The 12,018-nt window shown below is 36.6% G+C and overlaps 1 protein-coding gene across 1 annotated transcript in view; it reads left to right on the top strand.

The window, feature by feature from the left end:
• UBAC2 (UBA domain containing 2) overlaps positions 1-12,018 on the top strand; it is a 164,229-nt gene that overhangs the window by 97,710 nt on the left and 54,501 nt on the right. The window contains exons 5-6 of the mRNA XM_081130832.1: positions 642-765; positions 4,302-4,349. Of these exons, the coding sequence (XP_080986958.1) occupies positions 642-765; positions 4,302-4,349 (172 nt within the window). The remainder of the gene's footprint in view (positions 1-641; positions 766-4,301; positions 4,350-12,018) is intronic.

Here is a 12,018-nt window from a genome sequence, read left to right as displayed (position 1 = left end):
GGCAGACAGTCTGGGACTCACTTCATTTTCTTAATTCTAACCATAGAAGGTTTGCAGTTATATAAGGGGAGAGTGGAGCAAGAAGAAAAGACTGTAATGGAACCCTGGAGAGGGTACAAGAGTGGTAGGAGAAATCATAGGGAGACCAGCAAGAAACAATGTTTAAGACAAAATGAGGGAGGACTTTGAGGCAGGGAGGGCAGGAGTGGGAAGTGGTGTCAATTGCTAAGGTGATATATGGGCAAAGTCTCAGATAAAGCGTTTGGACTTAACCATGATGCATTCTAATATGTGCTGTTTTTGGTTTGTCTAGTCCCTTTTCATTAGATTTTAAGTCATTCATGGGAAGAATCATAGCACCAACTTTAAATTTTCTGACAATTAATTCGTAGACGTTAAACCACTTCTTTGCAATAGTTTTGGGATAGTTGACAAGGATTAGATTTTTTTTTAATGTTTTATATATAAGTACAAATTATTTCAGACATGATGTGCATAGAGAAAGCAAATTGTGTATCTAAGACCATGCTTTCAGACTGAAGTAAAATTATAAGCAGTGTTACACCAAATATACATTTGCCATTGGTATTTTTAAATTGAATCATTATACTATAGTGATTTTTCTTTATTTGTTTGCATAGCCTGGCACCTGTGTTTGCTCTGTTTGTACCATTTTACTGCTCCATACCGAGAGTCCAAGTGGCACATATTCTGGGCCCGTTGTCCATCACAAACAAGACATTGATTTATATATTGGGACTGCAGGTATAGTATGCATTTTTATGTTCACGTTTCTTTAACCAGATATATATATTTTTTGTCTTTTTCTCATTTGATCTCCTTGAAAACAATGTTTTTTCCCATAAGTTTGGCTTCATGATCTATATCAAATGTTCAAAGGAAGAATTACAGAATGAGAACATCAAGGTATATAAGGTACTAGAATACTTTCATAGCCTGTAGAATCTGATAAGAGCTTTCACTGTAATTCGTATCGGTGGAAAATATTTTAATTTCATTGTACAATTGCGTATATGTACTTTTTCAAAATCATAGTATGAAATGGAAACAAATGAGAAGAGTTAAAAGATGGCAAGTGGAAAATCACTGTCAAAGCTAATTTATTGAATATGGTGTCACAAATAGAGCTCTGAAGAAGGAATCAGATATGCTTTACCAACCCAAACTGGGGTTTGCTAGAAGCTTTGTCAACTTTATAACTTCTGTGTTGTATAGGCATGATAGCAATGTCACCACCTGCTAAATGGTTTGATGTGAAGACCATTAGGGAGGGTCCTTATTATTTGACTTAAATTGAAAAAGGTTATTATCACCAATATTCAGTAAATAGGGATCACTCTCTTCTGGGTTCCAGGCCAACTAATACATATGATTTTCAGTTTTCTACCTGTTGTATTTGTCACTTTGCTTTCACTCACAGCTTTTGATGTAAAACTTTTATTCTGCTATTTCCTGTGGTGCCATGTGTAGCTTGGCCTTTTGATCCACTGTTAATACTCATGACATTCCTTATCCCACACATCTCAAACCGGATACTGGTGTCTCTGTAAAATGCCCTCCTCCCTCCCCTTTTAACCTTTAGCATTTCCTCTAACTTCTCTAGTCTGCTCTCATGTGTTATCAATGGCTCATCTGGGGTAGGTGTTTTTTTGATCACTTTTACAACCGTTTCTCACGAAGTATGTTTATTCTTCTCTCAAACTACATAGTGTTACAGTCTCCCTGTCCTTCCTAATATTCATATAACCTAATAGCCCATTTCTGCAGTTTATTGTTATTGATAAAATTTGCTGTAACATGTTTTTGTGGAGTTTTTTTCTTTTTTACGACATTACATCGGAAGGCAGAAAGCAGTGGTAGAAGAGAGCCCTGGACCTGGAGCGGGAAACCCAAGTTCTAGTTCTAATGTGGCACTCACTAGACTGTGACTTGGGTCAAGTTATAGAAGTCTTCTGAGCTTCATGTTGATTCTATAGTTCCTTACAGCTCCAGTGTTATAGACCATCTTTGGGAGTGAAAAACATTTTTTTATTAATTATGGAGTAGGAATTCAGTGGAGCATTGTGTAAAGTCTTTTGGAGCCAAGTGGACTTGGTTTAATTAATGCTCAGATAATTATTTGCTTTGTCTTTCACCTGTTCTGAGCTCCCATTTTCCCATCTGTAAAGTGGGGATAATATCTATCTTACTGGGTCATTTGAAAGATTAAAGATAATAGTATTGAGTTTAGATAATAAGAACTAAGTCCATCGGTTCTTATTATTCATTAATAATTTATGTCTCTATAGCTATCACCATTGGTGTTCTGAGATTGTTTTGTTTTGTTTTTTTGGTGACGTAGAAGTTGGTATCAGGAAGTAGAGATGGAGATGCCCTAGCATCTTTTTTTATAAACTCTGAAGTCCTTAGCATGAATGGCATCCAGGGTTCTTCTTGCCTATCTAGTATCAACTCCCACCCCTCCCTACCTTGAACTGAGTATCAATCCCTTATTCTCAAAGTTTTTATTTTCTCTCTCTCCCCCTCCCCCTCTAAACCTTTGCACATGTTTCTATTCCTTTCTGTCTTCCGTACAACAATTTCTTGAAGTCACAGACATTTGATGAATGAATGAATGAATGAATGAATGAATGAATGACTTTAATCATTACCAGAAGAACAAAATGTTTGTGAATGTCATTTATATATCAAATTGCTTGAAAGCCAGTCAATGCCATATACTAGGGACTGTGGAGGGTAAAATGAAGTGAGCTGTGATGCCTGTGGTCAAGGAGCCCAGCAGTGAGAAAAACACACACTGTCAAAGCATGAAAAGACATAGCTGGGACCGAACATGCAGTAAGATGAGGGCTTAGGAGACCAAAGGAAATCATTTTTGACTGACAAAATTAATGATACCGCTCATCTTTCTCATGTATGATACATAGTAGCGTGGAGTGGTCCTGGGCAGAGAGCTGTGGAGTCAGACTACTTGGGGTGTATACTCACAGCTCCACCACCCACCAGCTCTTTGACCTTGAGCAAATTATTGAACGTCTCTGTTTTCTCATGGGTAAAACAGAGTTAATAATAAAATTTACCACATAGGGTGATTAGAAGGACTCAGTAGTTTAATGTATGAAAAGCATTAAGATCACAGCTTGACACATAATAAGTGCTATGAAAGTGTTAGCTATTTTAGAAGAAAACTACAGAAAAATAGTTTATTTTAAATAAGATAATTCTCATCCTTGTTATTGTCAGTTTTTTACACTGAAGTAGGATCCATACTTGATCAATGGATTACATTTTAGATCAAGAGATTAAATTTAAAGTTGCAGCCAACATTCATTTCTACTTAAGAAAGCGCTAGAGCAAAGCTTGTCAGCCACCCTTTACCTGTGCTTTGTCATCTCTTACCTTTGCATCTGTCTTCTTTTTATGTATCTTTTTTCCCCTACGTATCCTTGATAAATATGTAGAATTTGAGGTTTTCATCTAGCATAATGTCATAAAAGGACCTGGGTACCTGCTTCTTTTTGTACGAGCAGGAATACTTAAATTCCTGATCTAAAGATCTAAATGTGAACAAACGCTGGGCTACAAATCTTTACTTTCTTGCAGGAACCCTTTGAGATGTCTTATGACATTTTTTAAACCCTGAACACAAAACTCACATGTAAATGATTTAGAAAGCAAAGGGAAAGATTTCATGAGACGTAATTTTAATTACTTTTGCCATTAATTAACTTTGATATCACTTCGTAGTTTGCTTTATCTTGGAGGAACTGGAATGAGAATATCAACAGTTACACAGAGTAGCATTGAACATGGACCTATATGCTTGAGGTCTTCTCATCTAAATTTAGAGTAACAGTGATGAGAATTATGTAAACTAATATTACATGTCATTACTTGACACCAAACATCAGATGATGACTACATATTTTTTACATTGGTAATTCTAATAATTCCTTTATAGGTGGTATTTTACTTTAATCTACATTTGTAAATAAGAATATGCATGAATTTTACTTATTTTTCTTTACATGGGAGTGGGCCAGGTTCAACCAATTCATTTTAGGCTATGAAACGTGGAGGTCTTGGTTAAAAAAGAAAAATTAATATATTATTATTTTTTAAATAACAGAATTGATATTTATTAATTTTCTATTTGTTTATATTATGACATATAAGTAGTTCTTAACATAAATGGTTATGATTCTAGTTATGTAAAAATTAGTATGCTGTGACTGGCAGTTGAATTTCATTTTTAGGTGCCTTTTTTTTTTCTTTTATAGCTTTTCACCTCTGGTTCCTACATCTGGATTGTAGCCATAAGTGGACTTGTAAGTGTGATTCCCTGCTCTTCCTATTCCCTCTTTTTTCTGAAGAAACTTTAGGAAAAATGTCATATTTAGATTATGGGTCATATTCAATTGTCTCCAACATTTCTTTAATCATGTTAGGTTTGGTCTCAATGCTACTTCCTTAGTGATAATAAAGGGCGAATTACATAGATAACTGAGATGAAGGAGGCCTGTTTGTCTTAGTTTTCAAGGTTAATTTTGTTGAAAGTTTTAGCTGAGTTTCCTGTCAGTATTATTTTTAAATTACATTAGTAGTTTAACTCAGTAGAAAAAAAAAATGACAGAAAAAGAAAATGAAGAAGTTGGGTTTACTAAAAATAATAAGAGGTATTCTGCATGTTTTATAAAGAGACATGGTCATGAAAGGGGGGGAAAATAAGGCCAAGTGGAAAGTCAGGTGGATTGGAGCTGACAAAAGACTCATCGTCGTGTGTAGCCAGAGAAGGGAGAAGTGAATGAGCCCGAGGATGGGACGGTGTCCTCATTCTTTTTTTTTTTTTTTCTTTTTTGAAAGTCCTCATTCTTTGTGCTAGAATGTCTTCGTCTCACCCATCCCCATGCTGCTCTGTGTCTTTTTTTTTTAATTTTAATAAGCATTTTTGTTTGTTCTTTTCGTATACAACTTAATCCTTCATTCCCCATAGCTTCCAGCCCAAATTCTGAGGATTGAAGTCACTTTGTTTCCCCCTCCCTAAGTACTTTCTCAGATACCCAGATACCTGATTTGCCTGAGGACCACAGCGCTGGACTCCACTGTGAGGTCTTTAAACCATCTGAGTCACCTGGTATACTTCAGACTTGTGGTGACGTAGAGACAGCCGGGGGTCAGACTGAGTCTATGAGACACAATTGCCAGGCTCTCCCCAGTCTAATTTCACCCCCACTTGAACTACCTGCTTGACTGAAGCTACTTAACCAGCCTGCAAAAAATAGATAGCTCATTGCTTTCATCATTAGAGCAGCATGAGAATTTACTGTTTTCTTTCATGATACATTTTGTTTCTCTTAGAAGTGATGGTCTCACATCCCTTTTTGGATGTTTTTCTAAAACATTTTGAATTTGTGAAGTACTTTGTTGTATGATATCTCATTATGTTAATTTACTATTGGTTGACCTTGCTCTCCTTATCCAAACCCCCAAGTCTGTAATAACTCATTATGTGATTCATCGTTTTAAGACATCTCATTTTCTTTCTTTATTCTGTTTTCAGACTCCTGGCTTTAAATTTAGAGCTTGCTCTTACCTCAGATACTTTCATTTTGTGACATTCAATACTCTAGAATTGGCAGTTGCATTTTTCATCTCTCTGTAATCTTTTTGAAATCTAAAATATGCATGTGTGATCAGTCTTTTTAGTACACATGCTTAACAGGTAATAAGGTTCTTGTTTTAATTTTGTTTTTAAAGAACCAGAAGTTTAACAAATTTTTAACATAAAATTCCCTTGTTTCAGAGTGAATAGAATTCCACAGTATTTGGAATATGATTCCCAGATAAATAAAGCATTTGAATAATCCCACTATTAATAAACACTTTTGAGTCAAATGAATTTTCAGTTTTTACAGTAATTCAGCCAGTGTTATTGACCTCCCACCATGAACACAAATCTGATAAATCTTCACCACAGCTTGTCCCAGATGTCTCTTGCTCAATGTGACTTCTCCTCTCCCCATATATATCAAGTGACTTCCCTTTTTTTGGTTTTTATGCTAAATAAAATACTAAAAAGAAAAAGTTCTTACTATAAAAACAAATGCACAGGTGGTATTCAGCATTTGGGGAGAATGTTAGAAAACCTACCTGTTGATGGAATTTCACCTTTGACCATTAAAATCAGTACTTCTTCTAACATACTGTATGTGTTAAGGAAGTAATTTTCTTTTAGTCTGGCAATTATGTTTTTTTAAGAGAAAGAGCTTTTAAAAAAAATAAAACGAACATTTGTGTAAAACATAAGTCATATGTTATTTGCTCTCATAGAAACCAGAAACCTTACTCAGGTTTTCCGGAAAGCTGCCAACTTTGAATTTAGCTTATTTTATTTGGTTATTGGTATATTATTTGGGTTAGGCTAGTTTTTCTCTTTCCTTAGGTCACTCATTCTTGTATGATAAATTACGTCAGTATCCGTAGCATTTTATTAGATGGGATCCCACACTCTGTCTTCAGTGGTGTCACAGAAAGGATTAAGGACTAAATTTTTTTCCCTGGGTTGAGAGGGGAAAATAGTGTGTAGCTTACCAGGAGCAATAATAAATTAGTTTGCCTAGGACAGCTGCCCAGTTCCACTTTGTGATCCATTAGAGATTCCAGTTCCTACCTTTCCTTTAGGAAAGGGTAAGGGGCATTCGGTTTTGCTTAAAGATCACTTGAACATTATTCACAAGTATCACTGATAACGTGTTTTTATGTTGCATTCCTCCCGTGGCAATTCTGGTTCGTTTGTTTTTTGTTTTTGTTGAATCCTCACCAAGGATATTTCTTCTACTTTTCAGAGAGTGGAAGGGAGGGAGGCAGGGAGAGAGAAAGAGCACCAATGTGAGAGAGACACATCGAATGGTTGCCTCCCGCACGCACCCTGACCTGAGCCAGGGATCAAGTGTGCAACCCTTCAGTCTGCAGGCCAGTGCTCTAACCACTGAGCAAAACTGACTAGGGCTGGTTTTGTTTTTTAATCCTCACCTGACGATATTTTTTCCATTGCTTTTCAGAGAGAGTGGAAGAGGAGAGAAAGAGAGAGAGAGAGAGAAACATTGATGTGAGAGAAACACATGGAATGGTTGCCTTTCGCACGCCCTTACCGGGGCCAGGAATTGAGCCTGAAACCGAGGCTCATGCCCTTCACAGAAATTGAACAAAGACCCTTCAGTCTGTGGGCCAATGCTCTAACCACTGAGCCAAACTGGCTAGGGTGGCAATTCTGATTTTTAATAGCAACATTTAATAATACTACTGTTTTCATGAAAGGTTGTGAAATTGTCATTGGAAAGCTTGGCTATAGTAGCCAAGTGAAATATTTCAGTTTAAGCAAAAATTTAAAAATGTTAGTATACACCTATTTCCATCATATTCTCACCATGATGTTTAACTGTTCCTCTTAATGTCTTTGGTAAGAGACCTTCAAAAATTGAGGTACTCTTTTATATATTTTAATGTCTCTAATCTTGTTACACATTAATACTTTTTTTCCTTTGAGAAAATATTTCTTACTTATTTAACTTCATAAAGTAAGTTCTCTTTGTGGTTGTGCAGTGAGACTTTGGGTCATCCGTATCTCTGTACTTCTTCATTTTTTACCGTTTTATGAATCATAGTAGTGAGTCATTACCACTGAGATGTACCCTAATTCTCAAAAGCTGAAGCCTGAGCTGACTCTGGCATGATTAAAACAGAAAGAGCCTGCTTTTGCTGATTTTTCTTTTTTTTTCTTTTTTTGGCAAAGTTTTTTTTAAACTTATTTTATTGTTTAAAATATTACAGATGTCTCTTTTTCTCCCCATTGACCCATTGATTTTCTTTTTTTACAATTCACATATACTTCATCATTTGTTTCTCTTTCAAGCTATCTGGGAGCAAATTAACAGACAGACCTATGTTTCTCAGACTCTAGGCTTCTCCCCTTCAATAAATCTTTTTAAGTTCTTCCCATTTCCTGTGTTTATACCTATTTCATACAGTATTTCAGACTTTTATTTTCTTGTGACCAAGCAACCTTAGTGTGAAAAGAAATCTGTCCTACCAAATAAAATTAGAAACATAGATCAACACGAGATTATTTAGGACTTTGAATGTGGTCTGAGTTTGTTTTTTTTTTTCTGTAGCAGTGGGGATCTTTAAAGCTTTACAAACAAAAAACTTCATGATGGTGCAAGAGTATAGAAGTCTTATTAGGGTTTGTAAATCCTAGAAAAGGGGAAGAAAGAAATGAGCAATCTTGAAGGAGTCAGGATGGCTCATTTGTGGGCTGTGATTCGCCTTTCTCTCTTCCCTCTACAGTAGTTTTACAGACAGAAAAATAAAACACTGTCCTGTGGTATCTATAAAAGAAAAAGCATCAAACAGAACCTTATGTTGATTAGCTTTCCAAGTCATGGTATCACATTAAGGGAAAAGTTTATGGATTAGCATAACCTGTGGAAATCTGAACTATTTCGGAGCAAGTTTTGGAGCTCTGACCTGTTTCCTGGGTAAATGAGAATGGGATGTTAGGTCCTCTGTGCCTTCCCCTGCTTTTCATACCTTTCTCTTCTCTTCATGATTCATTTTCTTCTATTATTTCTTCTTTCTTCCCTTACATTTCTTCTCCAGATTGACCAAAGAATAGTACAGTATAGTAGGTCAAATAACCCACTTGATGCCCAAGGTTTTCAGTTGAGTTTTAGGGATTGAGATTATTTTCAGCAGTTTATTGAAAATGAGGACAGGAGCTACAGAAGGAAGTCAAAGCTGTTTAGAGTTGTGAGGTTAGTTGGGTTTGTGAAAGGACCAAGTATAAAGTTGAAGATGACATTAGAAGACATTCATATTTAGAGGTCCCATTTACCTTCTTATAACTAAAATAGCATTTATAATGCCAACACTGAATCAAGTGCTTATCAGTCCATTTTACCCCCTCCCTCACATTGATTCATTCATACCTTCTGTCTACCTCACTTTTCCTTCCCTTCTTCTCTGTGTTCCCTTCCTGTATCCTGACCTCAGGTAGCCTGGACATATTAAGAGAAACCTTCTGGTCCTCTGCCTTGTTGAGGCAATTGCAACTCAGTCCAAAACTGACACGGAGTGTTTTATTAGTCAGGGATTACAAAGGAAGGGAGCGACAAGTAGATTTTGATTTTCAAATGTTCAATGTCAAACAAATGAAGTTATGCCAATGTTGTGATGTAACTGGCACAGAAGTGCCTTATAAAATATAGCCATAAACACTTTTATTATTGCAACTTATCTTTAACCTGTAGGCAAAAACCTAGCCTCATTTCAAAACTTTTCCAAATTTGGCCTCCTTATGTACCTCTCTCACCCCCGGGTACCATATAATTTAGGGACACTGAATGTTTTACTCTTCCCAAACATCTTGTCCTACATCAGGCTTCCGTGCCATTGTGCAATCACTTTCTTTAACAAACACACAGCACTTACTAAGTGTCAGGCATTTGTTGGTAGATTATATTATTTGTTCAAATATTTTTGTTCAAAATATGTCATGCCCTCTCTACTGGGTCCCTCCCTACAGGTCTTCTGCATGCCCTTAACATCAAGCTTTAATCTGTGACTTAAATTAGCCACTAAAATGAGAGCAGAAATAAATGCTTAACAAGCAGAAGTTTTAAGATCCATTGTATGGGTCCACCATTGTTCTGTTCCCTTTGCCATGAGAAAAGCATAAGCCAGATAGAAGCCCAGATCCCAGAGTGAAGAAGATGCGCAAGAAATAAATCTTTGTTACAAGCTACTGAAATTTGGGAGAATGTGTTAGCACAGTCTAACCTAGAGAAAGCCGACTGATACAGCTCTTTTCTAAGCACTTTACAAATATTAATATAAGCCTGATGATGTAGGAACTGTTATACTCATTTTATAGATGACGAAACTGGGACACAGAGAATTTAAGTAATTTGCCAAGAATTTAAGCTGATAAGTAGTGGAGACAGGATTCAAATGCAGATTCCCTAGCTTTTGTGTCTGTGCTATTAGGAGAGAGCTTTGCAGCCCTCGGCAGTTTTTCTCAGTGGTTAGAGTGCCAGCCCTCTGACTGAAGGGTTTGATTCCAGTCTCTTTGCTGGTCCCTGAGAATCACTCAGACACCGGGATGGGCCATCACCCCCATAGCAGAGGCCTATATAGGTCAGGATGCCCTGGTCAGAATGCCATCACTGTGATTCCCCAAACAAGCAGTGGGTACCAGAAGTGGCACCTGAGTGCGGGCAGGTGCCCTCACAGGGCCTTTTCAGCCCCAAGGAGTATCTCAGTTGCAGGCTCAATCCCTACCCCCAGTCCAGGGCACGTGTGGGAGGCAACCAATCGATGTGTCTCTTTCACATCGATGTTTCTATCTCCCTTCCACTCTCTGAAAAGCAATGGAAAAAATATCCTTGGGTGAGGATTTAAAAAAAAAAAGAGTGAGAGATAGCTTTGCATAGCCACATGCAGTATCTTTCAACTGTACTCCTTCTTTCATCATTAGATCCCTTCTTTTCATAGAAAAATCATATTCATTTAAGTCCTGACGTAGAAGTTTTTTCTGAGTCAACCCCATCCCCCAAATTAGGAATTATACATTATTCTTTATAATTCCTAGTGCCTAGCACAATGTCTGGCATTTTATCTACATTCTATAAATGTTGAGGTTCAAAATTCAGTATTATCAAAATAATCTCTGTGCTATAAAACACTGTGATACTTTGTGATTGTCAGGATGCTTTACATGCGCTGTCTTGCTAGGTTCTTGACAGCATCTCTACAGTGGAGAACTGGGACTTTCCATTTTAAAGATGAGGAGGCTGAGGTTAATGTTGCACAACTGTTGGGTGATAGAGCCAGGACCAAAGGCCAGGTGTTCTCGTACTGGTCCAGTGCCTTCCACGGCACTTTTCAAGGCTCTCATCCATATCTGTTTCAACCACAAGACACTAGGTACAAAGCTATTCTTAGGTCTTCCCTTGACTATACCAGTAAGATGAGGCCCTGTTGATTATCAATGGAGACAGGATTCTGGAGGGAGATCCTGGATACAAAGAAATTTTAAAGGCACGCAGAGATGCTGAAAGACACATATCAATGACAACTTTCTGTAGTCTTCACTATGAATTTTGTGGGCCATCCAATACCCAAGAAAACTTTGTCCCGTTGGTAACCTCTACATTCTTCCTGATATGAAAAAATCTAGTCCATGGCTATACTTTCTTTTCCAAGATCATCAAGATATTTAACTGGTCCTCCATCTAATAGATTAAAGATGCAGCTCAAACCTCACCTTCAACAGACTCATTTGTTTCTGGCATTGTAATGTATAAGAAAATGAAGTAAAGAATGGCTTTGAGAAAGTTTAAAGGATAATTTAAAATACATTTAGCTGGCTCAGTAGTGCTGCTGGTCAAAGGAAAAAGAAATGAAGGTAGAGAAGAGGTTGTCAATAAAACAGCTATACTTTTTAGTTTTAGGTGATTACTGGTAGTTTATCATGACAATTGCAGCACAGAGCATTTTCCCACAGGGTCTTCACATTGTTTTCCTATCAAGAGATGAAAGCCTTGAATCAATTTTGATTATCTTTTTAAACTGATTTTTTTTTTTAACGGAAGTGTTCAGTGTTTCTTCCTCTTTGGGGCTGTGTTGATATTTCTCTTCTATCTTGATAATAACTTGTAGGAAAGGACTGTGGCAAAATCAATGCATGTTATTATGAATATATTCATTACTTATAAACAACAGCTTAGCTTATCAAAAAGTCTTCTCATGTTAGCTGGGAACATTTTCAAGGTATCAGAAGTTTTTTGTTGCTGAAGATTATTTTTAGTCTGATAAAATCTTAGCTCTTTTATAAAATTTAAAAGATTTATGTATCTAGAAATATCCAGATCTTTCTAAATCTAAACACTTTTTTAATGAAAAGATTCTTTTTCTTTTTTTTTCTGTTTATGAAAGTGT

The sequence above is a fragment of the Miniopterus schreibersii genome (assembly GCF_964146895.1).
Source record: "Miniopterus schreibersii genome assembly, chromosome: 2".
Taxonomy (NCBI): Eukaryota; Metazoa; Chordata; class Mammalia; order Chiroptera; family Miniopteridae; genus Miniopterus; species Miniopterus schreibersii.
The sequence above is the reverse complement of the archived record's forward strand: the minus strand, read 5'-3'. Positions and strand labels throughout refer to the sequence as shown.